The sequence below is a fragment of the Pseudopipra pipra genome, chromosome 30 (genome assembly GCF_036250125.1).
Source record: "Pseudopipra pipra isolate bDixPip1 chromosome 30, bDixPip1.hap1, whole genome shotgun sequence".
NCBI lineage: Eukaryota > Metazoa > Chordata > Aves > Passeriformes > Pipridae > Pseudopipra > Pseudopipra pipra.
In genome coordinates, this window is record NC_087578.1 from 1,408,579 (window position 1) to 1,436,491 (window position 27,913).

General features: G+C 67.9%; 1 protein-coding gene across 1 annotated transcript; it reads right to left on the bottom strand.

Moving 5' to 3' along the window:
• Positions 1 to 338: 338 nt before the first annotated feature.
• KMT2D (lysine methyltransferase 2D) lies at positions 339 to 27,887 on the bottom strand. Its single transcript, XM_064638921.1, is given in 55 exon segments — positions 339 to 2,410; positions 2,523 to 2,631; positions 2,735 to 2,808; positions 3,140 to 3,425; positions 4,073 to 4,203; positions 4,326 to 4,462; positions 4,737 to 5,901; positions 6,239 to 6,375; positions 6,460 to 6,595; positions 6,702 to 6,850; positions 7,176 to 7,351; positions 7,443 to 7,524; positions 7,607 to 7,763; positions 7,851 to 8,015; positions 8,097 to 8,240; positions 8,321 to 11,485; positions 11,767 to 11,999; positions 12,119 to 12,185; positions 12,364 to 12,451; positions 12,543 to 12,666; positions 12,758 to 14,829; positions 15,041 to 15,189; positions 15,274 to 15,447; positions 15,600 to 17,258; positions 17,399 to 17,449; positions 17,528 to 17,601; positions 17,903 to 18,147; positions 18,260 to 18,344; positions 18,646 to 18,819; positions 18,950 to 19,054; positions 19,372 to 19,446; positions 19,896 to 20,085; positions 20,173 to 20,297; positions 20,682 to 20,798; positions 20,884 to 21,027; positions 21,113 to 21,328; positions 21,436 to 21,477; positions 21,570 to 21,676; positions 22,090 to 22,254; positions 22,334 to 22,515; positions 22,728 to 22,832; positions 22,934 to 23,044; positions 23,406 to 23,519; positions 23,697 to 24,547; positions 24,641 to 24,775; positions 25,007 to 25,887; positions 26,015 to 26,172; positions 26,258 to 26,372; positions 26,456 to 26,621; positions 26,740 to 26,905; positions 27,003 to 27,100; positions 27,182 to 27,285; positions 27,287 to 27,433; positions 27,522 to 27,648; positions 27,732 to 27,887. Coding segments are annotated over 55 exon segments (16,296 nt in total). The 5' UTR covers positions 27,781 to 27,887; the 3' UTR covers positions 339 to 2,317.
• Between the last annotated feature and the right edge of the window lie 26 nt (positions 27,888 to 27,913).

Below are 27,913 nucleotides of genomic sequence, written 5' to 3' on the forward strand. Positions count from 1 at the left end.
ACATCACAATCCCCCAGAGGCAGGGCGGGCAGGACATGGGGGGTCCCTGCATGAAGAGGAGCAGGATAGGGGGGTCCCAGGGGGGCAGGGTCACTGACTGGGGGGCCCGTGGCTGTGGCAGGGGGGACACGGTGGGGACCCCAATGTGGGGGGGGGGGGGGCAGAGGCCACCCCGAGATATCGGGACAGGGGGACACGGAGGGGGGTGAGAGGGGGGACACACAGACAGGACTCACCTGCCCTTGGCTGCCCCCGCTGTCAGGGCTGTCCCCCACTGTCCCCCCACCTCCAGCCCCTCCCCAAGCCCCCCCCCATCCCAGGAGGGACGAGGCGGCCTCGGCTTCTCACGCGCTTTATTTAAAATAACATCCAGTGGTTCCGGTATTGGTAAAAACGGGATTTTCTACACGCCCCGGCCTATGTACAGCTCTGAAAGTTAAATTTCTCGTATATTTTTCTGTTAAAACTTTCTCATCCCCCCCCCACTCGCGCTTTTTTTTTTTTTTTGTCTGGGTTTGTTTTTGTGGTTTTTGTTTTGTGAGTTTTTTTCTTTTTTTTCGTTTTTTTTTTTTTAAACATTTTTACCTTAAATCTTTTTTTTTTTTTCCTCTTTTTTTTTTTTGTTTGTTTGTTTTTTTCTCTTTTTTTTTTTTTTTGCAGCTTTGATGAGTTGCGGAAGCAGCTTTTTTTTAAAGATCAGCCCCGGCCCACCCTGCGCCGGGGGGGGGGGTGGGTGGGGAGGGGGCACTACCCCCGTCAGCCCCCCCCTCCCTGCACCCCGAGGGAGGGGTCAGACCCCGCCACCCTCCCTCAGGAGCAGGAGGGTCCCGTCCCCCCCCCGCGCCGTGTTTGTGCGTTAAGAGATCCCGGCGCCCCCCGGGGTCCTCCCCCGGGTCGGGGGGGGGCAGGTGGGGACCCCGGGGGGGCCGCAGCCAGCGCGGGGGGGGGCCGGGGGTGTAATGCCCACTCGCTGCTTCGCTCTCCGAGGCCGCCCCTGCCTGGCAGGAGGTTCCAGACCGACCCCCCTCCCCCTACACACACACACACTCCTCGGAGATCGGGTTTAAAAAAACCCCCCCCTTTGCCCCTGCACCCCAAATCTCAGCCCAGCAGAGCACAAAGAGCCCCCCCCCCCGTCTAGTATATACAATATAAGGTATAAATAGATAAATAACCTTCCACCCCTGTGCCGTCGGTGCCCACGTGCAGCCCCGGCCGTGGGGGGGCTATGGGTGAGCGGGGGGGGGGGGGCCTCCACCCTGCCCCCCCTCCAGCCCCCCCAGCCATGGGGGCCACGTGCGAGAAGGGGAGGCTCTCACCCAGCCCCTCAGCCCCCCCCCCAGAGCTGGGGGAGCGGGTCTGGCCCCCCCCCCCATCCCCACCTCACACCTTGGCACCTCCTGGGGAAGAGGGGAGGTAACGAGGAGGGGGGGTCCCCGTGTCCCCCCCTCCAAAGGGTCCCGCCGAGGGGCCTCCTGCAGCCACATCCGAGGAGGAGGATGGGGGGAGCCCGAGGGAGAGAGGGAAAGACCCCCCCGGGGCGGGGGGGGCCGGGTTGGGGTGGTTGGAAGGGGAAGGGGGGGGGCTCACATTTAAAAACAACAACAAATAAAAGAAACAAATCTAACACTTAAAATGAGGTAGGTTTGGGTGCAGAAGCTCCTTGTGTCTGTCGGGGTCTTGGCCTCATCCCGCCGCCGCTCCGGGGTCTCGTCCACACGCACAAACAAAAAGAGATCAAAAGGAACCGAGCGAGCTCTGACCGCCCTGGCGGGGGCGGGGCAGAGCCCGGATTGTCGAGCTCAAGGAGTCTGTGTTACCTTGGTAATTAGCGAGCAAATATTATTAGTTTCTAAAAAAAAACAAAACAAAAAAACAAAACCAAAAAAAAAAAAAAAAACCAAAAAAAAAAAAAAAAACCAACCAAAAAACCCAAGAGAACCGAAAACAAAATAAAATAAAATAAAATAGAATAAAATAATCGTTATATCCGGGCCGGCTCCGCGCGCTGGGCCCGGCGCTGCTCCCCCGTGGCTCCCCCACGAGGGAGGCTGGCGGGGAGGGGGGGTGCTGAAGGGGGGGCTTCCGAGCCCCCCGCTCCGTTTGTTTGTTTGTTTTTTTCCTCGCAGGACGAAGCAAAGAAAACCCTGAGTTGCCAGTTCGTCCGTCTGTCCGTCCCGCCCGGGCAGGGCCGGCGGCGCCGCGGCCGCTCCTCCCTCCGTGCCCGGCTGCCCCTGGCACCTCCCGCGGCCCCGGGGAGGGGCTTGGCGAGGTCTCCCAGGCGGGGGTGGCGGCCCCCAGCCCCGTTTTTTCCCAGCTAGTTCATCCACTTCCTGCAATTCCAGGCTCCACAGTGGCAGGGGATCTTGTGCTGATCGTCCTCGAAGTCGAACTGGTAGTCGTAGGTGAGCTGAGGGGAGGAGTGGGGAGTCACCTACGGCGCAGAGCTCAGTCCTGCCACTTCCAGCCCCCCTTCTGAGCCCCCTCTGCCCCCCTCGACCCCCCCTCAGCCCCCCACTGACCTCCTCCCCCTTGGGGATGCGCCGGCTGGAGATGATGATGATCTTGTCCTCCTTGTCGAAGGTCACGACTTCGGCCACACAGTTCGGGGCACACGAGTGGTTGATGTACCTGGAGGAGGTGGAAGGTCAGAACCGACCCAGGGGCAGGACAGATGGACACCACGGCTCCCTCCGGGGGGGGTCCCACCATCCCAAAGCCCCCCCGTGCTCACCTGGCCGGGCCCCCTGTCAGTGTGGCGTCAATGACGTGCTCGTTGTTGATGCGGAACATGTAGATGCCACGGTTCTGCCACGGGGGACAAGAGGGTGTCAGGGGGTGCACCGAGGTCCCCACGTCCCACCTGAGACCCTCATATCCCACCAGAGCCCTCAATATCCCATCTGAGACCACGTCCCACCTGAGCCCCCCAACATCCCATCTGAGCCCCTCCACGTCCCAGCCGAGTTCCCCCTCATCCCACCAGAGCTTCCAACATCCCACCAGAGCCCCTCTACACCCCGACTGAGTCACTCCACATCCCACCAGAGCCCCCAGCATCCCACCCAGGTCCCCCTACCTCCCGCCAGAGCCTTCAGTGTGCCCCCCAAACGCCCCCCACGTCCCACCAGAGCCCCACCTGCTCCTCGTAGATCTTCTCCCGCCGGTTGGCCACCTCGTTGCGGATGATGGTGCCGATGTACTCGATGACCATCGTGTGCTTCTCGATGTCCTTGGCCGCGTAGAGCCCCAGCCCCTGGATGCGGGAGCGCGCCAGGTACACGTTGTTCTTCCACTCCGTCTTCAGGCGCCGGTACTGGGAGGACTTGGAGTGCACGAACTGTTTGCTGTAGGGCGTGTTGGTCTCGCCCGTGAACGTGCTCTGGTAGGCCTTGGACATGCTTGTGCTGTTCAGGGTGTGGGGCCTGCCAAGGGGGGGGGGGGATGAGAGGGGTCAGAGCCGAGGGATCCCCAGGGATCCTGGCTCTCCTGGTAGATCCCAGCTCTCCTGGGGGATCCTGGTTCTCCCAGCAGATCCCAGCTCCCCCAGCAGATCCCAGCTCTCCCAGCAGATCCCAGCTCTCCTAGGGGATCCTGGCTCCCCCAGCAGATCCCAGCTGTCCCGGGAGATCCCAGCTCTCCCAGCAGATCGCAGCTCTCCTGGGGGATCCTGGCTCCCCCAGCAGATCCCGGCTCTCCCAGCAGATCCCAGCTCTCCCAGCTCTCCTGGGGGATCCTGGCTCTCCCAGCAGATCCCAGATCTCCCAGCAGATCCCAGCTCTCCTGGGGGATCCTGGCTCTCCCAGCAGATCCCAGCTCTCCCAGCTCTCCTGGGGGGTCCTGGCTCTCCCAGCAGATCCCAGCTCTCCCAGCTCTCCTGGGGGATCCTGGCTCTCCCAGCAGATCCCAGATCTCCCAGCAGATCCCAGCTCTCCTGGGGGATCCTGGCTCTCCCAGCAGATCCCAGCTCTCCCAGCAGATCCCAGCTCTCCCAGCAGATCCCAGCTGTCCCGGGGGATCCCGGCTCTCCCAGCAGATCCCAGCTGTCCCGGGGGATCCCAGCCCCGCTTACCTCTTGTAATGGGTGAGGATCTTGGGCTCGGAGCGGGCGCAGCCGGTGGGGTTGATCATCAGTGGCAGCTCCATCAGGGGATGGCGCCCGTAGCGGAACAGGTAGTTCTGGCAGCTCTCGACACCCGGCAGCTGCCGAGGGGACACAGAAGGGCCGGGGGTCGAGTGGCAACACCAGGGCAGCCACCAGACCCTTCCCCAGCAGGGCTGACCTCCAGTATGGAGGGGAGACCCCCGTCCTCCCCCGGACCTACCGACTCGGCGATGCGCAGCACCGCGTGCACCGTGAGGCCGAAGAGCTCCTCGCCCTTCAGGTACTCGGGGAAGAGCCGCAGCATGTCGGCCTCCTTCCTCATCATCGCCACCGGCTCGATGATCCGGTTCCAGACGGCTGCCGAGGGAAGGGAGAACCACAGAATCCCAGCATTAATCGGGTTGGAAAAGACCTCTGAGATCATCGAGCCCGACTTTTGACCGATCACCCACCTCGCCAACCAGACCAGAGCACTGAGTGCCACGGGCTGGAGATGGGGACCCATTGGAGACCCCCAGCTCAAGTCACCTCCCATCACCCCATCCCCTGTTGTGTTCCGGTGTGGCTCAACCGCTGGCACAGGCAATGAATGCCGGCACTAGTCCAGCACCAGCACCTCCCAACTCCTCACCTTGTGGCGAGGAGTCAGAGAAGACGAGATCCTCCAGGCCCTGCTCGATGACCTGCACGACGAACTCGGGGCGCCCGTTGTTCTCGCAGATGGTGCAGCGGTAGCAGCAGCGGCGGTTGTTGGTCCGCAGGCTCCAGTAGATGCGCGTGGCCTCGTAGCCCACGGGGTAGAGCGCGGTGACGCTGTGGAAATCGGCCATCTGGTGGGGCAGCAGCTGCCCGATGGCGTGGAAGACCAGCCCGCCCACGCGGAACATGTGGAGCCGCTCCCCGCGCTGGATGATGCTGGCGATCTGCTTCACCTCGTCCCGCTCGATGTACACGCGGCGGAACACGGTGAAGCTGCTGAGCTCCTGCTCGCAGGGCCCCTTCAGCTTGTGCAGGGGGCACAGCATGGTCTTGTCCTTGAAGAACATGCACTTGGCGCGGATGGCACAGGCGAAGTGGTACACGCTGGGGCAGCGGATGCGGTTGCAGCTGTTGGTGGCGCCGGTTTTCTGGCACAGGGAGCACTTGGTGAGCAGCCCGCGGTGCAGGGCCACCTCCACGTTGATCAGGGCCCCGCCCTGCGTCTCGTACACCTCCGTGGACCACAGGGCGCAGTTCAGGTGGACCCAGAGGTCGAGGTCGAGGTTGAGCAGGCGGGCCGGCCCGTCCGTGGCCCCGTCGCCCTCCTCGTGGCAGAAGCAGCACTTGCGCAGGTCCCGCGGCACCTTCTCGGGGCGCAGGGTGGTGCCCAGCTTGTCGATGAACTCGGCGATCTCCTTGTCGCCGTCGCGCTTGGCCCCCCCTTTCTGGATGGTGACGAGGAAGCGCAGCCGTTTCCAGCGCACCCCCTTCCACTTCTTCAGCCGCGGCCGCGCCTCGTCCCCGTCCTCGGGCGGCCGCGAGCGCGGCTTGAAACGGGGCGGCGAGTGGGGGCCTGCGGCCCCTTCCTCCTGGGGGGCCGGGGAGGGGGCCGGCGGCAGCGGCGACGCCGGGGCGGCCTCGTGGGCCACCTCGGGGTTGGGGACCCTGGTGGGCTCGGCAGGGCTGGATGGGGAGGGGACGGAGGGGGACAGCGGGGGCGAGGGCTCCTGGGGCATGACGGAGAGCTGCCGCACGTCCAGGTTGGACACGTTGTTGACGTAGCAGTGGTGAAGGGTCTTCTCAGGTGCGGAGCTCTCCTGTGGAGATGGGGAGGGGGTCACGGGTCAGAGTGTCGCAAGGAGAGGGTCTTTGGACCTGCAGGGACCCCAGAGCACCTCACGTGCTCCCAGCTCTGCAAGGACCACCTCCAGCCCTTCCTGGGAGACTCAGCACCTCTCCATGAGGAGACCCAGCCAGGAATCGCAGCCCCCTGCAATCATGGGGGGACCTACAGGGACCACCAGGCACCTCTACATGGTTAACACCTGGTTCCAAAGAGCCCCCCTTCACTCCTGCACCCCAACCCAGTCACAGCCCTGCAGGTACCCCAATACACCTCTCTCAGCATCCCAGTGGACCCCCCCAGCCACTGACCTGTCTGAGCAGCGTCAGGAGGTCCAGCTCGCCCTTGAGGCTGTACCCAGGCAGCACCGCGTCGAACTGCTTCAGCCACTCGGAGCTGCTGTCCGGCACCTTCCCAGCCAGCGCCTTCTCCTTCCCTCCGAGCATCCCTGGAAGAGAGAGGCACAGCCCATCACGGGGAGGGGCCCAGCCTGGGGCTGTGGGGGGCCCACAGGGACAAGGAGGACACTCACCAGCCATATCAGCCTCCACCTTCTTGGCCTCGACCACGGCCACTCGCACGGGGCCGTCGGGGAACAGCACCTCGTAGGAGCTGGGGATCTTCACACTCAGCAGCTCAGCCATGGCCACCATCACCCCATTGAGGTTCTGGGATAGAGAAGGATGGGATGGGTCCAGGGTGCCCCAGATGCCACCATGTGGGGCCACCGCCAGGACCCCAGAGCGTCTCACGTGCCCCCGTCCCCTCGCTCACCTTGGCAGCCGCCGCAGACACCGTCAGCATGACAGAGACCTCGCTGCTCTTGCCCTTCTCCCACGGGGCTCCTGGGCCTGCTGCCCCCACCTTCCCTGGGGGGGCCCCAAAGGGCTCTGCGGCCTCGTAGGGTTTCGTGTCAGGGAACACTGGTGTGGGGAGAAGGAGGGGTCAGAGCTGCACAGACACCCCAACAGCCACCTCTGACCCCACCCAGCTGCCCCAGACCCCTGCAGGGAATCCATCACCCCCCAGACCCATTTCCCTCAGCCCACACAACCCCAAGGACCCTTCCCCTGCTGTCCAAAATCCCAGGAACCCCCTCCTGCCCCACCCATATCCCTTCCTACCCAACACATGCCCTCCAGACCCCCTTCCCTGCACTTTACATCCCACTGAACCCCTCCTGCTCGGTCCATACGGACCACAGACCACTCCTGCCCTGGTCCATGCACCATCCCCAGCCCATTCCACCTGGGATACTGGCCCGGGGGATAATGGGGATGATGGGAGACAGCACACGCTCCTCCAGCTCCGGCTTGGCCTCGCTGAGCAGCGGGAATCGCAGCAGCTCCTCGCCCAGGACGCTCTCGGGGGACGAGGCAGGGACGATGCTGTCAGGGGAGTCGCTCTCGTCGTCGCTCTCCATCCTGAAGGGAAGGAGGTGTCAGGGGCCACGGGCTGGTGTGACCCCTGGGGGGCTGGTGTCACTCACAGAGGTCACCCTGGTTGGGGTCTCACCTGACATCCTCAGTCTGGTTGTGTGGTGGGGTGGGCAGAGCTGCCAGCAGGTCCAGGCTCTTCACCTCCACAGCCGGTGCGTCTGTGGGGAAGGGACGGGTGTCACGGGAGGGTGACAGGTGGTGGCAGGGACTCTGTGCCACCCCTGTGCCAGCCAGGCTTACCTTTCTGGCCGTGGGGCTCGCGGGCTGGGTCGGTGTCCTTGGGCTGCTCACCCAGTTCCTCGGGGGCCGTGACACCGTTCACCATCTTCTGCTGCACGGAGGGAGGGGGCGTGGGGGGCAGCGAGGAGGGCGGCGTGGGCGGGTTGCTGAGGTTGTTCTGGGGGGAGACAGGGGGGTGAGTGCGGCAGGGTGGTCCAGGACCCCTGGACTGAGGGGACAACAGGTGAAGAACCCCTTCCCTCACCTTGGTGAGCAGCTGGGAGTAGTAGTCAGGGACGCTGTCGAGCACGGCGCTGCCGAAGGCGCCCCGCAGTTGGCTCTTTCCGTTGATGGGGCTGCTGCCGAAGGGTGCAAAGAGGCTGAAGTTGGCTGTGATGGTCGGCTCCGTCAGCGGCAGCAGCGACAGCTCCTGGGGGCAGAGTGGTGAGGTGGTGAGGGGGGCACAGGGGCAGAAAGGGAGCCCCCACCACCCCCCAGCCCGCCGCCGTACCTGCTTCAGCTGCCTCATGAGGGCCTCGCCGGGACGCAGCCCCTCATCCTTCCGCAGCTTCTTGCGGGAAGCCGGGATCCGCTCGTTGCCTTTCTGCACCCGCTTGGGCTTGGTGGGCGCCGGTTTCCTGGCGATGGAGGGGTCCTGGGGAGGGAGAGGGGGGTGTGAGCTGTGCTGGCACAGCCCCGTGCCCATTGCCCCCCGGCCCGGCCTGCCCCACTCACCTCCCGGCCCAGCAGCAGCGGCTGCGGCCGCGGCTCCATCCCGGCGCTCCGGCTCTCCGTGTGCCCATTGAGCTCGCCCGGGCTCTGCGCTGACAGCTGCACGTTCTTGGCCCGCAGCAGCTTCTGCAGCAGCAGGTGCCCGGCCTCGGAGCGCCCGCCCGGGGCCAGCAGGCTGTTGGCTTGGCCGGCCCCAGGGTCCCCGTTGGCCTCCGGTTTTGCCGTCTCGTCTCCATCCAGCTCACACTGCGCCGCTGCTGCCGCCTCCTCCTTCGGCTCCTGCTTCACCAACACCTGGGGGGCTTCACCTGCCGCGGGGGCCCCCTCTGGCACTGCCCCATTGATGTGGATCTCGCTGGGGTCAGCTGGGTCCACCACGGGCGCCTCGGGGTCCCAGGGGCCACGCGCTGGGTCAGGGAGGGCAGCGCTCGGCGTGGGCGTCAGCCCCGGCTCTGTGGGCACCGCGGGGCTGGGGGTCGAGGCCGGGACCCCCGGTGACGTCTTCTTTGGCTCTTGGGGGCTCTGCTCGGGGCTGGCCACGTGCTGGGGGGCACAGCCCAGGGGCGAGGGGGCTGGTGGAGTGGGGAGGCGGACAAGGCCGGGCTGGGGGCCGCGGGCAGCCAGGGCTGCCTGCACCAGCTCTGCCAGGGGCTGCTGGGGGGGCTGCTGAGGGGGCTGCCCTGGCAGCGCCCGCCCCGGCTCGGCAGCAAAGCTGGTCTGTGCCTCTGCTGGGGTGCCCGGCCGGGGCTGGAAGAGGGACCCCATGGGGCGAGGGGGCTGGCGGGCAGCGGGCGAGCCATAGTCCGGGGCCTGCCCGGGGAAGGGGCCGGGGGTCCGGAGTGCCTGGCTCTGCTGCAGGAGGCTCTGCTGGTGCCGCTGCACCAGGAGGGCCTGGAGCTGCTGCTGCTGCTGCGGCGTCAGGTGCCGCAGCTGCGGGTTCTTGGCCAGGACACCCTGGAGCTGCGCCCGGATCTGGCCCATCACCGGCCCCGGCACCTGCCCCAGGAGCGCCGGGGGGAGCGTGGCCGTGCCCGGTGCCGGCCCTGCTTTGTGCTGCCCGGGGCTCTGGAGCCGCGGGGGCTGGGGCTGCCCCTGCAGGGTCCCTGCCGGCCCCTTGCCCGGCTGCTCCGGGGGCCGCGGTGCCGGTACCATGCCCGGTGCCGGGCCCGTCCCGCAGCCCAGCGGCGGCTCCGCCACCCCGGCCGTGTCCCCGTGCTGCTGGGACAGCTCGGGGTGGGCGGCCCCGGGGCTCTGCAGCGGCGGGGCGAGCAGGGTACCCTGCTGCCCAGGGGCTGCCCGCAGCATTCCCGGCTGTGGGGAGGCCAAGAGGAGCTGCTGGCCCTGCCCCAGCTCAGCCTGGTGCTTGGGGGCCACGGCCTCCGGACCCCCCAGCCCTTGGGGGTTGAGGGGTCCCTGCTGCTCCCCGTGCAGCTGCCCCCCGCTCTCGCCACCCTCGGCGGGCAGGGCGCTGCCATCCAGCCCCGTGGGCTGGTCCTTGGCAGCCAGGACCGCCGGGGCCGGCTGCATTCCCTGACTCAGGTGCAGCACAGAGGGGGCCTGGCCCCCCGCCCCGTGCTGCGGAAAGTGCTGGATCGAGGCCTGCCCCTGGCCCAGCCCCAGGAGGCCCGGCTGGGCCGAGTTCTGCTGCTGCTGCTGCTGCTGCGGGGTCAGCAGTGCCCGCGACTGTCCCAGCTGCTGGGACAGCACGAGCCGGTGGCTCAGCATCCCCGGAGTCTGCGGTGCCAGCTGGGGCGAGCCCAGCACCCGCTGCTGGTGGGGGGCCAGGAGCACCTGGCGCTGGGGCTGGGGGTGGCCCAGCATGGGCTGGTGCTGCAGCCCCGGTGCCGGTGCGTGGCCCAGCACGCCCGGCTGCTGCTGGGGCGAGAGCTGCTGCACCAGCAGGCTCTGCTGGCTGCCCAGCAGCCCCCCGGCCTTCGGCACCATGGGCTGAGCCCCCGCGCCGGGCTGTGGGGTCGGGGGCTGCTGCTGCTGCCCCAGCAGGCCGGGCTGCCCCGCCACGGCCGTCGGCTGCATGGGGGCCTGGCCCAGCGCCCCCGGCTGCTGCAGGGACGCCTGGCTCATCATGCCCGGCTGCTGCATCGACGTCTGCGCCATCACACCTGCCTGTGGCATCGAAGCTTGTCCCATCATGCCTGGCTGCTGCATGGACGTCTGGGCCATGATGCTCTGCGGCTGCATCGAGCTCTGTCCCATCACACCCTGCTGCTGCATGGACGCCTGGCCCATCATGCCCTGTTGCTGCATCGCCGTCTGTCCCATCACACCTGCCTGCTGCATGGCTGCCTGGGCCATCACGCCCTGTTGCTGCATGGATGCCTGTCCCATCACACCGGGCTGCTGCAGCGATGCCTGTCCCATCACACTGGGCTGCTGCATGGAGGCTTGACCCATCACGCCCTGTTGCTGCATCGATGCTTGTGCCATGACACCTGATTGCTGCAGTGACGTCTGTCCCATCACACCTGATTGCTGCATTGATGCCTGTCCCATCACACCTGATTGCTGCATGGACGCCTGTCCCATCACTCCTGGCTGCTGCATGGGGGTCTGCCCCATCACACCCTGTTGCTGCATGGGCACTTGTCCCATCACCCCCGGCTGCTGCAACGACACCTGTCCCATCACACCCGGTTGCTGCATGGAGCTCTGTCCCATCACACCAGGCTGCTGCTGCTGCTGCTGTGGCAGTGACACCTGTCCCAGCATGTTCTGCTGCTGCAGCTTCTGCGCCAGCTGCATCCTCTGGAGCTGCCGCTCCTGCATCAGGCGGCTGTCGGCGGCCAGCCCGCGCAGCGTGGGGTTCCCGGCGAAGAAGGCGCTGGAGGAGCCGGGTCCCGGGGCGTTCCCCATGGCCTGCTGCCCCATGAAGGACAGGCCCTGCTGCACGGCCATGGACACGCCGCCCTGGGACAGGCGCAGCCCCCCGGGCTGCCCCGGCTGCTGCCCGATGCCCTGTGCTCCCACCACGGCCCCCCCGGGCTGCTGCACCCCGTGTGCCGAGAGGAGCTGCCCCGGGAGCTTGGACATGAGGCGGGGGCTCTGCGAGGGGCTCAGGGCCATCACGGCCGAGGCCTGGTGCTGGTGCTGCTGCTGCTTGTTGCGGTACTCGGCCATGAGGTTGGTGTGTTCCTTCTGCTGCTTCCGCACCTGCCGGGGACAGCGGGGCGTCAGCACCGGGAACGGTGGGGCGTTAGTGCCGGGGATGGCACGGCATTACTGCTGGGGACAGGGGAATGTTAGCACCAGGAATGGCACAGTGTTAGTGCCTGGGACAGCAGGGAGTTAGTGCCAGGAACGGCATGGCACCTGTGGCCAGGAATGGCACATTAGCACTGAGGACATCACATCTGCACTGGGGGCGGCACAGGGTGCCAGGGACATCGTGTTTGCACCGAGGACGAGGCTCCCACCCGCATGCAGGGCCCTACCTGGTCCAGCTGCTTCTGGATCTTACTCTGCTGCTCCGTCACCAGCTTCAGCTTCTCGGCGTCGGCCTCGGGGAACTCCCTGCCGGCCTTCTTGGCCGTGCGCTGCTTGGCACAGAGCGCCTTGCGGGACTTGCGGTGAGCCCCGATCTGCTCCTCCAGCACCTTCAGCTGCATCTGCAGCAGCTGCTGCGTGTGGAACAGCCACTCCTCGTACTGCCGCTGGTCAGCCTCGTCTGTGGAGTGGGGAGAGGGCTCGTCAGCAGGGATCCCGGGTCAGCAGGGACGCGGGGTGAGCGGGGACCCGGCTCCCAGGGGCAGGGTGAGCTCACCGCGCCGGCCCCCCCGTACTCACTGATGACGCCCTGTGCGAAGGTGGGTGGGTTGGGCCGAGCCTGGGTTGGGTCTGTGCCGCTTCGCTCCTGCCAGAGAGAGGAATGCTGGGGACATGTGCCTCCCTGTCCCCTCCCCACAGCCCTCACCTCCCCAGGGAGACATAAACCCACCGGCCAGAGTGGCTCTGGCCTGGCAGGGTGCTGAGCACCAAGCCAGGCAGACCTAAGGGACCTCTGTATTCCCCATCCCCAACAACCCACTCACCTGCCCGCTCCCTGCCAGCAAGTGGTTCTGCATCTCAGAGACTGCTGGGCCCCCCGAGAGCCGCTGGGCCAGCAGGGAAACCTGTTGCCTTTGGAGGAGGACACAGAGATGGGGGTCAGCTGGAGCCAAGGCACTCTGCCCATCCCTGCCCGTGCCCCACGGACCTTTGTGCCCCTTACCTGTTCATGCCTGGGGCCACCCCAATGCTGCCCTGAGCCATCACCTTCTTGATGCCCTTCAGTGCCACCATCTTGGCCTTGGCAATGGGGTCCATGATGTCCTCAGCCGCAAACTTGTCCAGGTCTGCCACGAGACAGGTCACAACACGCTCAGCCCTACACGCTCCACCCAAAACAGCCCCACGCTCCCCCAGACCACCACCCACAGGTCCTACCTGTGTCTGGGAAGAAGCTGTTGGCCAACTGCTGCTGCATGACGAGCTGGGGGGGCTTCAGGCCCAGGGCGGGGGGCTGCACCCCAGCCATCGGCTTCTGCACCAGCACCTGCTGCTGGCTCTGCTGCGGCTGCCCCAGGGCCACCTGCACCCCGTGCGGGGACGCCAGCACGTGGGGCTGCCCCGAGGCCATGCCCATGTGGGGGGCCAGCGCCGGGCCCTGCTGGGGTGCGCCGAGCCGGGGGGGCTGCGGCGGCATCAGTGGTGGCCGGGCCACCAGCCCCAGCTGGAGGGGGGTCTGAGGGGCGCCCAGGCGGGGGGGCTGCCCCTCGGGGGGCTGCCCAGCCGCCCCCGTGTGCAGCATGGGGTGCCCCGGGGCCGGGAGGTGGGGGGTGCTGCGGGGCAGGTGGGCCGACATCTGCTGCTTCTTCTGCAGCTCCTTCTTCTCGTGCTCCAGCAGGTCCTCGATGAGCAGTGGCAGCTCACTGGCCACCAGCGAACTCTCCATCTTGTCCAGGTCATCCGCCGGTGAGTGCCGGGCGCTGCCCAGCCCCAGCGCTCCGCTGTCCAGCTCAAACTTCTCCAGCAAGGGGTTGCTCTGGCTGCCCAGCTGGGCAGGGGCCAGCCCACGGCCGGGGGCAGCGTAGGGGTCCTTGTCCGGCATGGGGACACCGGCGTGGCCGCTGTTGGGGAACTGAGTCAGGCCGAGGCGAGCGGGGCCGGCGCCGGGGCTCAGGAGGGTCTGGCCGGGTTTGAGGCTCAGCCCCAGCGAGGCAGAGATTTTGTCGGTGCCCTGCAGCCCCTCGGACTTGACGGGCACCGGGAGCCGCTCGGGGCCGGTGGCAGTGAACTGGCAGGGCGAGGTCTTCAGGCAACCATCCTCCAGCTTGGGCTTCACCTCAGTGGGCAGCGAGCCGGGCTTTGCCTCCGCACCCTGAGCCTTGAAAGCCGGGTCAGGGGCCAGCACGGTGCCCGTGGAGCAGGCAGAGGGTCCCAAGCTCGCACTGGGCACCAGCCCTTCCTTGGGCACCTCCTGGTTCTCCACAGATGGGGTCACATCTTTGCTGTCCCCGGGGTTGGGGAGCTTCAAGGTGGGCGGCGGCGGCTCCGTCTTGAGCTGGGCCTCGCGCTCGGCTTTCTCGTTGGCCGACTCGACCAGGCGCAGGTGCTCGTTGAAGATGTCCTTCTTGTCCCCGGTGTCCAGCTCGGGGTCGGTGTAGGCCAGCAGGTCGAACTCGTCACCGTTCAGGAGGTCGTCGAGGTGGGGGTCTGCTGTCTCCAGGCTGTCCAGGTTGTCCAAATCATCGTCCCCCTTGGCCACGTCCGGATCCAGGCTCAGGTTGGCCAAATCGTCGTCATCTTCCAAGTCCTTGTGGGAGCCGAAGTCGTCATCCAAATCGGGCTCCACGGGCACCTCGCAGGGCAGCCGTGCCCCCTCCAGGCTCAGGTGGCTCTTCCCTGGGGCCGGTGCCGGGTCTGGAGCGGGGCCATCCTTGGGACCCTCGGGGCGCAGGGCAGTGCCCGAGGACAGCGGGCGGGGGGGGACGTGCTGCAGCTCCAGGGTGGGGGCCGGCAGTGGCGGGGGGGCCACCTTGGCGTGGGGCTGCTGGTGGCTGTTGCCCATCTCTGCTCCCTGCGGGGACGCGGGCGGGAGCGGCGCCGGAACCTTCTGGGGTGGCAGCGCCTGCATGGGCACGACGGGGGTGCAGAGGGCCTGGGCGGTGCCCTCCTCCCCGGGCAGGAAGAAGCGAGGCCGGGGCGCCTGGGGGGCAAAGGGGGACCCCACGACCCCCCCAGGTCCCTTCTGCACGTTGTGTCGCAGCTCGATGAAGGGAGCGCCCAGGGTGGTGGACAAGGGGGGCACGGCCTCGGCGGGGGCTGGCAGGCGGGTGCCCAGGCTGCCCATGGGGGTCCCGGCGGCCGGGGGGGCGAAGCGGGAGGTCACGGGGAGCCGCAGGGCCGCCACGGCCGCCTGTTGCTGCTGTTGCTGCCAGAGGTGCTGCTGCTGCTGCGGGGACGGTGCTGGGAAGACCCCACGGGGGTAGAAGGCCTGGGGGGGCCCCACTGTCGCCCTGGAAGACACCGTGATGTTGGTACCGGCTCGGCACGGCCACAGCCCCGATGCACCAAGTCCCACCTCCTCCGGACCACTCCAGTCACCCAAAAATTCACTGCCACTCTGGGGCGCTCCCCACAAACTGGGGACACACACCCCACCAGGGTGATCCCTGCTGGCTCCCACCCCGCCGCACTGAGCCCACCGCCCTGTCACGGGGCACCCACCGCCCGTTGATGTCCAGTGTGGCCGGGGTGGCCGCTGGCGGGGGCCGGGAGAGCCGCTCGTCCTGGGGAAACGCCGCCTGCACCATGACAGAGCCGGGCAGCTTCCCGGCGCCAGCTGCCGTGGCCAAGGTCCCGAGGAGTCCCTTGTCCTGGAAGAAGGAAGGAATGAGACGGTGTCACCCCTCCACCAGTCGTGTCACCCCCCTGTGCACACCCTGACCCGGCTCTCCCACCTGTGCTGGCTGGTAGGGGGCCATGCCCCGGCTCAGCTCGAAGCCCTGCCCGGCGGCCTCGGGGGCCCAGGCGGCGGGCGAGGAGGTGGCGGCAGCGGCCGCGCTCTCCTTCTCCTGCCGCAGGCTGTTCCGCTGGATCTGCTGCCGGATGAGCAGCTCCCGGAGCCGCTGGCGCTGGGAGAACCGAGTGTTAGAGCCAAGAGCAGGAACAGGAGTGAAACCAGCAAGACCCAGGTGGCCATCAATGCCTCCACAGGTCCCAGCTCCTCCCTCACGTCCCCTTCCAAACCCGGATGGACACAGTGGGATCACCAGCGAGCCCTCACCTGCCGCTGCTTCTCCAGCTCCGACTGGCTCATGGTGCCGAGGGCCCCATCCTGGCCGCCGGGCAGCTCTGCCAGGTCCCGGTTCGGGGGCGCCGAGAGCCCCACGGCCGAATCCTCCCTCTTGTCGGCCGTCGGTCCCAGCGCGGCGCGGGGCAGGAAGGCTCCGGAAGGGTCCTGCTGCTGCGGGGGGGCCGGGGGCTGCGGCGGCAGCACCGACGGGGGCCGCAGGGGCGAGAGGCTGTAGGTGTCAGGGGCAGCCGTGCCCGGGCCCAGGGGGCTGCCGGCCTGGTGGAAGCCGGGGGACGAGGCATAGGCCGAGCTCTGGGGCTTCCCAGAGCCGTAATGGCTGTTGATCCCATGGGGCTGGTGGGACGGGGAGCCCTTGAGCGGCTCCGAGACGGCCGGGGGGAAGGTGAAGCGCATGGGGGTCTGGCTGCCCGGGAAGACGCTGGCGCCGGGGGAGCGAGCGAAGGGCGGCTGCGGCCCCGCCGGTGCCTTGGCGTGGGGTTCACCCGCCGGGGCGCCCCCAAAACCCCCGCCAGGCTTGAAGCCCGGCTCCGGCATCTGCGGCCGGGGGGGCTTGTGCAGGGGGGTGAAGGGGTCCCGGGATTGGGGCCGGGAGGGCGGCTGGGAGTAGGGATCCGGGGACTGGAAGCGGGGGGTGACGGGGGACTGGCAGAAGGCTTCGTTGGAGAGCGGGCGGGGGGTGAGGGGTGACTGGGAGCTGGACTGGGACTGGGGGCTGGCGGGGACGCGGGAGAAGGGCTCGGAGGGCAGGGAGCGGGGCGGGAGGGCACAGCAGGCCTCGGGGGGCTGCAGCCGGGGCGTCAGCGGGGGCTGCGAGTAGGGGTCCAGGTAGGGGGACTGGCGGTAGAGATCGGGGTGGCCGGGGGGCGAGGGGGCCAAGGGGTGGGGGTCGGGGGGCCGGTGCCCCAGCCCCGGGCTCTGCGGCTCTACCTGAGAGACCCGTGGGGTCATGGGGGCTTTGAAGACGTCGGCCGCCTTCAGCTCCGCAGCCGAGAGGTGGGGGCCGCCCGGGGAGTCCCCGTAGCCCATGGCGGAGGCATAGCCGGGCGAGCAGACCCCCAGGTTCCCCCCTTCCTCCTTCTTCACCTCCAGACCCTTCTTCTGCTCCCCGAAAGGCAGGGGAGAGAGCAGGGCCTCGGGGGGCCGCGCCCCGGGGCTCCCCGGCATCGAGAGGTTGTCCAAGGAGGGGCAGCGGGGCTTCAGGAAAGGGTCTGGGGTGCCAGGCTGGTGCCGGGGGGTTCCGGGGGGCGTGGGGTGGAAGTCAGGAGGGGCCCGGGGGGCAGTGAGGGGCTGGGGCTGGCCAGGGAAGGGCTGGAAGGCAGCGCCCGCCGTGGGGCTCTGGCCCAGGGGCGAGGGGAAGCGGGGCTCCAACGCGTAGGCGCCGTAGGGGTCGTGCGAAGGCACTTGGGCGGGGGACTGGGGCGGGAGCTTGAGGAAAAGCTCGCTGGGAGACTCCGGCCCCGCTCCGGCACCCGCCGGGGGCTTCAGGAAGCCCTCTCCGGCGGCGGGGGGGCTGCTGATGTAGACGGGCTGTGCCCCCGGCGGCACCGGGATCCGCAGGTGCAGCGAGGGCCTCTCCGGCTTGCGCAGTCCCTCCCCTTTGGTCTGCTTGTTGATCTGGCTCTCGGCCTGCTGCGGAGAGAGCCGGCCCGTCAGGGCTGCGGGACCCCCTCCTGCCCTCCCTGAGGGCCGGACACGGGGCTGGGGTGGGCACACCACGTCCCCCCAGAGCTGGGCCGGGGCCGCCGGGCACCTCCCCGCGCCGGACGTACCTTCTGCACCTTGTTGATGCGATGAGCCGCCCGGTTATCTTTGGCCTTTTGCTAACAAAGACACGAAGCCAGCTGACTCGCAGCCCCCGGCGCCCCGGCCCCCCACCCCGCTGACCCCCCGGCACTCACCAAATACGGGGCTTTGTCCGTGGCAGGGACCTTCCTCCAGAGCTTCATGATCTGCTTGCAGCGGCTCGACCAGTCTGGGAGTCCGGTACGAGCAGATGGAGGGGACAAAAACAACCTTAGCCCGGACCTGACGAGCCCACCCACACCCTGGGTGGGTGACATCGTCCCCTCTCGCGTGGGGACAGCCTCGTGCCCAGGAGCTGGTGAAAAGACCCCCTCCATGATGCTGCAGGAAACACTTCAGTGCCAGAGCAGCTGGGATCTCCCCTCCAAACATGGATCAGAGGGGGTCAGGCTGCACCCAGACCCTCCACCCTCACCCCAAAAGGGCAGTTGCAGCCCCCCCCCAGAGCCACAGCCCCCCCAGAGCCCTACCTGGATAATCCTGCTTGAGATTGGGGAAGTTCATGTTGGCGTAGAGGACGGGGGAGATGGTGGAGAGCTCGCCCAGCTCCTCGTCCTTCTCCCAGCGCTGGAGGCTGCGCTGGTTGTAGGACAGGCCATCGCCCTCCCCCTCTGTCGTGGGCGTTGTGGGGGTCGAGGGGGTGGTGGCAGCCGAGCTGCTGGCCCAGGGGCTCTCGGGCTCGCAGTGGTCTGGGCTGAAGAAGCCGCTCTGCTCCCTGCGTGGAGGGAAGAGTGTCAAGGATCATCAGGGTGTGAGGGAAGAGGGGGTCCCGCAACACCCCAGGCTTCAATCCCCCCAAGGAGACCACCCCCAGCTCCCCCACGTACCTGCTATCGAGGAACGGGGACGGGCAGACCCCTGAATACGAGTCCAAGGAGACGGATCCGGAGAGCGAGCCCAGGGAAACGCTCCCTGAGAGGGAAAGGAGACAGGTTGGAGGGAGGGCAGGGCTGGGGCTCAAGCCTGTGCCTCCCCTAGGGGTCCCAGCAGCCCCCAGAAAATACAGCATCCCCCCAAACGCCTCCCACGTTCACCCCCAGAGCAACTGGGAACAGGCAGGAGCCCTGGCTCTCTGGTACCACAGGCACTGTGCTGCTCTCTGAGCAGCTCAACCCCACCACTTTGGCTTTCTGGGGGGTTGGCAGCGAGTCCTGCCCTTCTCCCCACCATCCAGGCCCTGCCAGCCCACGGGGGCCCTGCCAGTTCCACCCACCCTGCCCCGAGAGCTGGAGGTCTCCTTGCAGGAAGGGGCGCTGTGCCCGGCCGGGGTCCTGCCCGGCCTCCATCCCCCCGGCCACGCAGTTGAGGGGCTGCTCCCCCCGCTCCGCCGAGCCCAGCACGTCCTTGAAGAGCTGCTGCACGTCTTTGCTCTCCATCTTGGGCAGCTCTGCAGGGGCAAAAGCAAAAAGGCTGAGCCATCCCAGGGTGCAGAACCCACACTGGCGGGAAGCAGAGGAGAAATCTGGGGGTCCTGGCCCCGGGACTGCCCTCGCTTCAGTGGATGAGGGTGGTCTCACCTTCCGTGGGGATCTTGTCGAGGTCAGAGCTCAGCGCTCCCTCGCCCGGGGTGGCCGGTTTCTCGGTGTCCCCAGGGTCTGGGGAATCCTTTGGCTCATCGGCCCCTGTGAGGAGGAATCAGGAGGTGCCTTCAGCCCCAGGCTCAGGACTGGAGACCCCCATTTGAACCCATCGCCCCCGATCCCAAAAAGGGACAGGAGTCCCTCGGTCCTCCAAGGACCCCGAGCCACGCGGGGGCGCTCTAGGCGCCACTCTATGGTCACCAGGGCCATGGGAATCACATGGGCGGAACCATAGAGTTCAGCCCTGCCTAGAGCGGATCCCCTCAACCATAGAGCTCCGTCTCGATGGTTGTGGGCGCTCCAGCCCCCGGGGGAGGACTCCGCTGTTGGGGGGTCCCGCGGGGGTCCCAGGGACTCACCCAGGTCCTCGGCCTTCGCATCGTCCTTGCCATCGTCGTCGGGAGCGGCGGCGCTGCCATCGGTGCTGTCATCCCCTGCAGGGCACCGGGACTCATTGGGGGGGGCAGGACCCCCCAGCCTCCCCAGGGTCCCCCGAGGTCACCCCCTGAATCCCAGAGACCTCCTACACCCCTCGATGTCAACCCCTCACAGTCCACGGCATCCTCCAACAAGCCCCAGTGTCTACAGCAGGTCCTCACAATGGGGGTCTCCCCCAACCACCCCCAACAATCCTCGGGACCCCCAAAATCCCCAACCACCCCAAAACAACACCAGGGATCCCCAACAGCACCAATGACTCCCAATAACTCCCAAAAGCTCCAGAGACCACCAACAATCTCAATGACCCCCAAAAACCCCAAGGACCCTCAAAAACCCCCAACCACCTCAGGGACCACCAAAAAACCCTGAAAGCCCCCAAAAACCCCAGGACCCCCTATGACCCTCAGCAACATCCAGTGTCCTCGCTCCTGGCCTCACTCACCTCGGGGGTGGGTGGGGGTCTCCCTCCTGTCCGGGGGGACTCCCTGCAGTGCCCCAGCCAGGTTGGGGTCCCCCTTGGGCCTTGGGGCGCCCTGGCCCAGGGAGGGGCGGGCGGTCCCGTCCCCCACCCCGCCCGCTGCCAGCAGCGCCTTCCGGCTCAGGTCCATCAGCGCCTTCCCAAAAAACGCCTCCTGGAACAGAGGGGTTCTGTCAGCATCAGGGGGGCCTCTCTCCACCCCTCGACCTCCAGGCCACCTCAACCCCCCCATCCACCCCACCTGCAGGTACGGGGGGAACATGTCCTCCAACTTGCTTTTCTTCCGTCCCCGGCGTTTCTTCTTCTCGTCCCCCTCTCCCGAACCCGGATCCAGGCCAGCCTCGGCCGGGACATCGCCCGGAGCCCCTGCAACAGCCCCCCCAGGAATGAACACACACCTCCCAAAAAGGGCCTGGGGCTGTTCCTGAGCCACCGGCACCGTCACAGCATTGCAGGTCCTCCACAGCCCGGGGGGAGGAGAAGGGAAAGGAAAAAGAGGGGGAAAAGGGAAGGGGAAAGGGAAAGAGGAGGAAAAAGGGAGAGGGGAGAGAGGGAAGGGTTGAAAAGAGAAAGAAAGGAGCTGAAAAGGGAAGAGGGAAGGGGGAAAGGGAAAACGAGGGAAGGGGAAAAGAAAAGAAGGAGAAAAGGGAAAAGGAGGGAAGGGGAAAAGGGAAAAGGAGGGAAGGGGAAAAGGGAAAAGGAGGGAAGGGGAAAAGGGAAAAGGAGGGAAGGGGTGCCAGCAGGCCCTACCATCCTCGGGGTGCCCCTCGGTGCTCAGCCCCTCACGCCCCACGTCCGCCAGCACCGCCGGCACCTTCTTGAGCCGCGTGTGGGACTTGCGCTGCCGCACCATGAACCCGCCGATGCCTGGGGGGCAGAGGGGGGGATCACAGCGTGCCCAGGAGGGGTCACAGCAGGGTCTGAGGGGGGTCAGGGCCTGGGGGGTACTCACCGGGCCGGTACGGCTTGCGCTTCCTCTTCTTGCACTCCTCGGGGTCCTCCAGCCCCTTCCCCGAGTCCCCGTCGGCGCCGACGTCGCGGTCGGGGCTGGCCGGAGCCTCCAGCTTGATCTCGCACTCCATGTGCTCCACACCCACTGCCACGGGGGGACGACACTTCAGTGGGGCCCTCTGGCACCCCCAACACTGCACCCACCCAGCTCTCACGCCGGGAACACCCACCCTCAGCCTTGAGCAGCTCGTCGGCGTCCAGGTCGCCGTCCTTCTTGTCCTCGGGGCCCAGGGGGTCGCCCCCCTCGAGCCCCCCGTCCCCGTTGAGGGCGCCGGGGCGGCCCTTGCGCTGCCGCCGCTTGTGCAGGGGCGACAGGGTCAGGTTGCGCAGCACGGCCATGCCCGTCTCCGTCAGCCACACGCCCTCGAAGCGGAAATACTGGGGCTCTGGGGGAACAAACACCACGTTGGGGACAAATGCCAGGGCTGGGTGCGTGGCCAGAAGCGGGGACGGCACCGGGGAGCCCGTGGCACCGTCGTGGCACCGCACGTACCCGGATCCTTGGCCTTGGCCATCTCTGCAGGAGGCACGGGCGCTGTATAGGAAAGCAGAAGGGCAGGTGAGTCCCCACGTCCCACAAATGTCTCCCAAGCCCTTCTCTGGGTTCCCTGCACCCCGTGAGCTCACCAGGTTTGATCACGTAGGGCTGGCAGGCGCTGCAGTCGAAGCCTTCATCCGCAGCCTGCTCCACCTCCTCCTCGGTGAAGAGGCTGTCGCACGCCGCGTGCAGCCACCTGCGGGCAGGGCGACCTGTCACACACCACGGCCACCCCCGGGCACCCCAAACTTTACAGAATCACAGAATATGCCAAGTTGGAAGGGACCCACAAGGACCATCGAGTCCAACCCTCAGCCCTGCACAGGACAACCCAAAATCCCGCCGTGTGCCTGAGAATATCATCCGAACACTCCTTGAGCTCTGGCAGCCTTGGTGCTGTGCCCACTGCCCTGGGGAGCCTGTTGAGTGCCCAACCATCCTCTGGGAGAAACCTTTTTCTAATATCCAACCTAAACCTCCCCTGACCCGACTTCAGGCCGTTCCCTCGCGTCCTGTCACTGGTCACCACTGAGATCAGACTGTGATGAGTCTCCCCTCAGCCTCCTCCTCTCCAGGCCAAGCAGCCCCAGCCCCCTCAGCGTTGCTCACCGATCGCAGTGCCGGCACTGGATGAGCAGGTCGTCCTCCACGTACTTCTCTCGGCAGAAGGGGCACACGACGAGGCTGGCGCAGGGCGCGCAGTGGGTGTAGTTGTTCTGCCACTCGCAGTGGAACCCGGGGGAGGCGGCCCCGCACTGCACGCAGCACACACACCTGGGGAGGGAGGGGGGTCCGAGGGGTCAGCGCCGGCTCGGACGCCCCCTCGGACACCCCTTCCTGCCCCGCCACGCACCACTTGCACTTCCAGCCGCCCTTGGGCACGGTCTGCAGCGGGGGGTCCAGGCAGTAGGTGTGGTAGCTGATGTCGCAGTCGTCGCAGAGCAGCAGGCGCGAGGGGTCCGAGGCTTTGCCGCACACCTCGCACACGATGCACTCCACGCAGCGCCAGCCCTTCAGCAGCATCACCTTGGTGATCTGGGGATGTGAGGGGTGGCAGCCATGTGAGCCCTGGGCATGGCCACGGGGGTCCTCGGGCTCGGCGTGGCCATAGAGGACACTCGAGTGGCTCGGCACGGCCGGGGGACGCGCCGGGCATGACCTTGTGTGTGTGTCCCACGGGACATGGCCAGTCCCCGAGGGGCACAGCGTGGTGCTATGGGGACAGGGGTCCCAGGCCCCCTCCTCACCTTGCTGTTGACACAGTAGGGGTGGTAGCACTGGGAGCACTGGGAGCAGGCGAGGAGATGCCCCTCGGCCCCACGCCCGAAGCTGCCGCACACCACGCACATGTCCTGGGGGGAGGTCAGGAGTGAGGGGAGAGCAGCTGGCAGTGGGAGGGACACAGAGCCTGTCCCACCCCTTCTGTCTGTCTGTCCTGCCATGCCCCAGTTACCTGCATGAGCACAAACTTGTCGGTGTTGGAGAAGAGGACGACCGTGTTCTGCATGGTGTCGTCATCGTCCTCGTCCTCCTCCTTGCTGGGCGAGCTCTCCACGTCGGCGAGCTGGGGACAGAGTGGGGGGCTCAGCACCAAGGTCCCTCTCTCTGTGCAGTTTGGGGGGCACCAGCCAGTCTAGTGCTGGACTGGAGGACACAGGAACATGCAGGGACAGCAGACCCCCTCTCCAAGGGGAAGCTCCATGCCTGCCCTGGTCTTGTAGGGTGAAGCCCCCAGACTCAGCAAAACCCCAGGCAGCCACACCTCCCATGAGACCCCCCATCCACCCCACCCCGAGGGCTCCCAAACCTTTCTGAGGGACTGGGATGGCAGGGAAGGGGATGGGGGAGACTCTTGGCCTTCACCCCTACCAGCTAACAGCTGGGGGACGCCCCTGCCCCCCACTCCTGCCCCAGCCCAGCCTTACTGCTAAAGTGTCAACGGACGAGGTGGTCGACTTCAGGCGTGCCCGGCCCCGGCCCCGGCCCCCGTGGGACCCCCCTCGGGGGCGCCTCCGCCCAGGGAAGCTGCTACTGCGACCCTACGGCCGAGGAGAGAGGGGGGGTTACAGTTCTAGGGGGCCCAGCCGGACCCCCACACAGCGGAGGGGCACAGCCCCCATCCCACGCCCGGCCCTCGCCTACATGGCAGCCCGGGGAGGGGGCACGGCCCCGGTGGGGCCCTGAGGGTGGGGGGATCCCACTGAAACCCCCTGTACCTGCTTGACCCGGGAGCGCCCCGGGGAGCTGCGGCGCCGGCCCTTGTCCCCGTCGCCCTTGGCCGCCGGCTCGAACAGCAGCGAGTCGTCGGTCTCGGCGCCCAAGGGCAGCGACCCCCCGTCCTCCTTCTGCAGGCTGGCGTCGGCCGAGGCCGGGCCCAGCTCGGGGGACAGCGACCCCCCGCCCTCGGGGTCCGGGGAGCCCAGCAGCGGCTCCGAGCCGGGGAAGCTGCTGCTCGTGTCCCCCTGGCTCAGGTTGGAGATCTCGTTGAGGATGTCGGGCCGCGGGCGCAGGGCGGGGGGCTCGGGGCACCCCTCGTCCCCGCGCCCCAGCAGCTTCTCGCCGGCGGTGCACACCTCCATGGGGGTCTCGGGGCCCAGCTCCTCCGGCTCCAGGAGGAGGGGGGACCCCTTGGCTTCGGGGTCCCCCCCAGCCCGGCCTTCCTCCACCGCATCCTCCTCGCTCAGCGGCGGGGAGCTGCCGCTGGTGCCCTCCCGCTCCAGCCTCGGCGCCTCTTCCTCCTCCTCTTCCTCCTCCTCAGGTAGGCCCGGGAAAGGCCCCAGCTCCGGGGCTGGGCTGCCAGGGGGGGCATCTCCGGGGGGGCTGGCTGGGGACTCCCCCTCACCACCGGCCGTCTCCATCTCCTCGTCCTCGGGGGGCTCGGCGGGGACCAGGGTGACGACAGGGGAGCCCAGGGGGGGTGGTGGGGAGCCGGGGGGCTCGGTGTCCATGGCGGTGCCGGGGCTGCCAGGGGGCTCGGGCAGGGCTGGGGTGGGAGGCTCGGGCACCTCGTCCTCCTTGGCGTCAGGGGAGGGGTCTGGGGGTCGCACAGGAGAGATGGCGCAGAGAGCTGGGGGTGGAAAGGGGGGACGGTGACATCAGAGCCCCCACCCCAGAGACAACCACTCCCCCAACCCCAACCCCAGTGTGCCCCCAGACCAACCTGGGGGAGCTGAGGGTGGAGGGGTCATCTCAGGGGGCAGCGAGGGCTCCGGCTCCAGCTCCATCTCCTCCTCAGGGGGCACCTCCGGAGCCAGGGCTGGTGCTTCCTCTGCCACTGCCACCTCAGGAAGGAGACCTGTGGGATGGGGACATGGGTGAGGGGGGGACAGGGGTCCCCTCCACCCCCTGTGTCACCCAGCCTGGGGCCAAGAGACAACAACCTTCCCCCCCGAGCTCCCCATGTACCCCAAAACAGGGGAAATGAGGGTCAGGCAAAGCCAGTGCTGCTGAGAAGCCCCCAGTGTGAGACCCCCACACCCACAGGAGAAAAAGGGAAAGGAGACAGAGTGAAAGGTCCCCAAATCACCTGGTGGCTTCAGGTCCTCCTCGGAGGGCAGCTCACTGGGGAGTGGCTCTTCAGGGGGCAGCTCATCAGGGGGAGGCTCTTCGGGGCTCAGCTTGTCGGGGGGAGGCTCTTCGGGGGGCAGAACTTCGGGAGGAGGTTCCCCAGAGGGCAGCTCATCGGGGGGTGGTTCATTGGGGGGCAGCTCATCGGGGGGCAGCTCTTCAAGGGGCAGCTCGTTGGGGGGAGACTTGGGGGGCAACTCATTGGGGGGCAGCTCGTCAGGGGGTGATTCGTTGATGGGCAGCTCCTCGGGGGGCAGCTCGTGGGGGGGAGACTTCTCGAGGGGTGGGTTCTCAGGGGGTGGCTCATTGAGGGGAGGGATGTCGAGGGGCAGCTCTTCGGGGGGTCGTTCACTGGGGGGCACCTCCTCGAGGGGGGGCCTGTCAGGGGGCAGCTCAGCAAGGGATGGTCTCTCGAGGGGCAGTTCCTCAGAGGGGGGCTCCTCGGGGGGCAGCACGAGAGGAGGGGGCTCCTCAGAGGGCTGCACGTCAGGGGGCTGAATGTCGGGGGGCTGCACGTCAGGGGGCTGAATGTTGGGGGGCTGCACGTCAAGGGGCTGAATGTCAGGGGGCATTTCATCAAGGGGCTGTTCACAGGGGGGCTCTTCACTGGGGGGCACTTCCGCAGGGGTCAGCTCGCCAGGAGGAGACCCGCCATCACCCGGGGTGGCCTCCTTGGGGTCCGGGGGTGCCTCCTTCAGTTCTGGGGGTTCCTCCTTGGGGTCCAGGGGTGCCTCCTTGGGGTCTAGGAGGGGCTGTGTCTCCTCATCACCCCCCACAGGCTCCAGCTCAGGTGGGGGGACGGGCACATCCGTCGGCTCGCTGCAGCTGGGGGGCTCCAACCTGGGAGGGGACACCAGGTTAGGGGAGTGGGGATCAGGCCACCTTGTCCCCAGGGCTGCAGGACACATCCCCTCACCCACAAAGGGCCTGACGCCCCCCCATAACCAGCCCCCTCATCCCCACTCACGTCTGGGCAGGCGACTCAGGCTGTGGTGAGTGTCCTGGTGCCACGGGGGCATCGGCTGCAGTGCAGCCCCCCTGGCAGCCCCCACACACCGTGGACCCCTGGCAGCCAGGGTCGAGCCCCACAGGGCACCGGCCGCACTCGGAACAGACCTGGCAGTTCTGGTGGGGGGAACAGAGGCGTGTCAGGGGGAGCAGGGAGGGGGTAGGCACCCCACACCCCACCCCAAGCGAGAGCAGGACGCACCTTGCACTTCCAGGAGCCGGTGGGGAGGCCCTGGCTGGCTGGATCCACGCAGAAGGTGTGGTAGCCCTTGCCACAGGCCCCGCAGACCAGCATCGTGGAGTCCTGGCCGGGCTGCCTGTGGGGGGAACGGGCACACGAGGGTGGGGACCCCTCCCTGGGTGTGTCCCCGCTCCCCCCACGGCGGGGCTGGGGGCTCACCTGCAGGTTTGGCACGCTCTGCACTCGGGGCACCGCCAGCCCGAGCGCCCGTGGGGCGTGGGGGCCGTGTCCAGGCAGGCTCCGTGGAAGTGCTGCCCACAGCCCGCGCACAGCACCAGGTCCCGCAGGTCGCCCGGCCCGGCGCACACGCGGCACCGCGCGTCCTCTGCCAGGGGGAGACGGGGGATCAGGGCCACCTCCTCACGGGGTCCCACCCTCCTGGCACCCCCCAGGGGGGTGGGAGGGTCCCAGCACCCAGGGGGTCATCCCCGGCCCGCACGCACCCATCTCCAGGGCCTCGGCCACGTGCTCGGGGCAGAGCAGCCGCAGGGTCTTGGTGGACTGGAAGCAGCCGCCGGCGGCGGCGCAGGGGAAGTGGTAGAGGCGGGAGCAGCCGGTGGCCGCCCGGCACGGGATGGTGGCCCCCGCCCGCCCGCAGCGTTCACATTTCTGAGGGGACAGGAGCCTGGGTGGTCAGTGCTGCTGCGGGGGAGGCCCGGCCGAGCCCCCAAAGCCCCCCCCCCCCCCCCCGGATCCAACCGCTCACCTGTGAGATCCCTGAGAAAACAGCTCTGGCCACGGCGGCCGCCTCCGGCCCCGCGCCGGCCGCCCAGGCCGCGCAGCAGCGATGCACCCAGCAGTGCCCTGTGGGGAGGGGGCGTCAGGGACAGCCTGGGGACACCTGGAGCCGTGGGACGGGGACCCCAGTGCCGTGATCCCGCTCACCTGTCGGCTCGAAGAGCTGCGCCGGGGTCACCCCCTCGCAGAAGCCGATCTGCGCCGGGTCGTCGCCCGCCAGCTCCGGCTCCGTGGGGGGGTTGGCGGGACCCCGGGGGGGGCTGGCCAGGCCCCTCGGGGGGGTTGTTGCCCACCAGCCTCTCGGGCCAGTCGGGCACCGGCTCGAAGCGCTGCAGCTCCCACTGCCCGTGCGGGCTCCAGTCCCCACAGTTGCAGAGGGCGCAGCGGCGGCCCGGCGGGCTGGGAGGGGGGAAACTTGGGGTGTCAGGGACATTTGGGATGCCCCCCCACCAGCTCCATGCCACCCCTGTTTCCCCCCCGCCCTCACCTGCCAGTCTCAGGAGGTCCCTTCGTGTCCGTGCTCTCCGGCTCCGGCCCCGCGGAGGCTCCTTCGGGAGGTTTCAGGGGGTCCCCCTCCGCGCTGCCCATCTCCTCCGAGGCCACGGCCCCATCAGCTGCGGGGAGAGGGGGTGTCACCACCACGGGGGGGGGGTATAGGGACAGGGACAGCCCCCCCCAAATCCGGCCCTGCGCTCACCTGGCGCGACCGAGTCCTTCTCCTCGCTGGGCGCCTTCTGTTCGTCCATCCTGCCTCCGGCGTCCCTGGGGGGGCCGCGGCTGTAGGGGGGGGAATCTGTCAGCACAGGGACATTGGGGCCTTCCCCGGCCCCCCCCGCAGCCCCCCGTGACCCCACACCCAAGGGACAGGGCAGCCCCTTC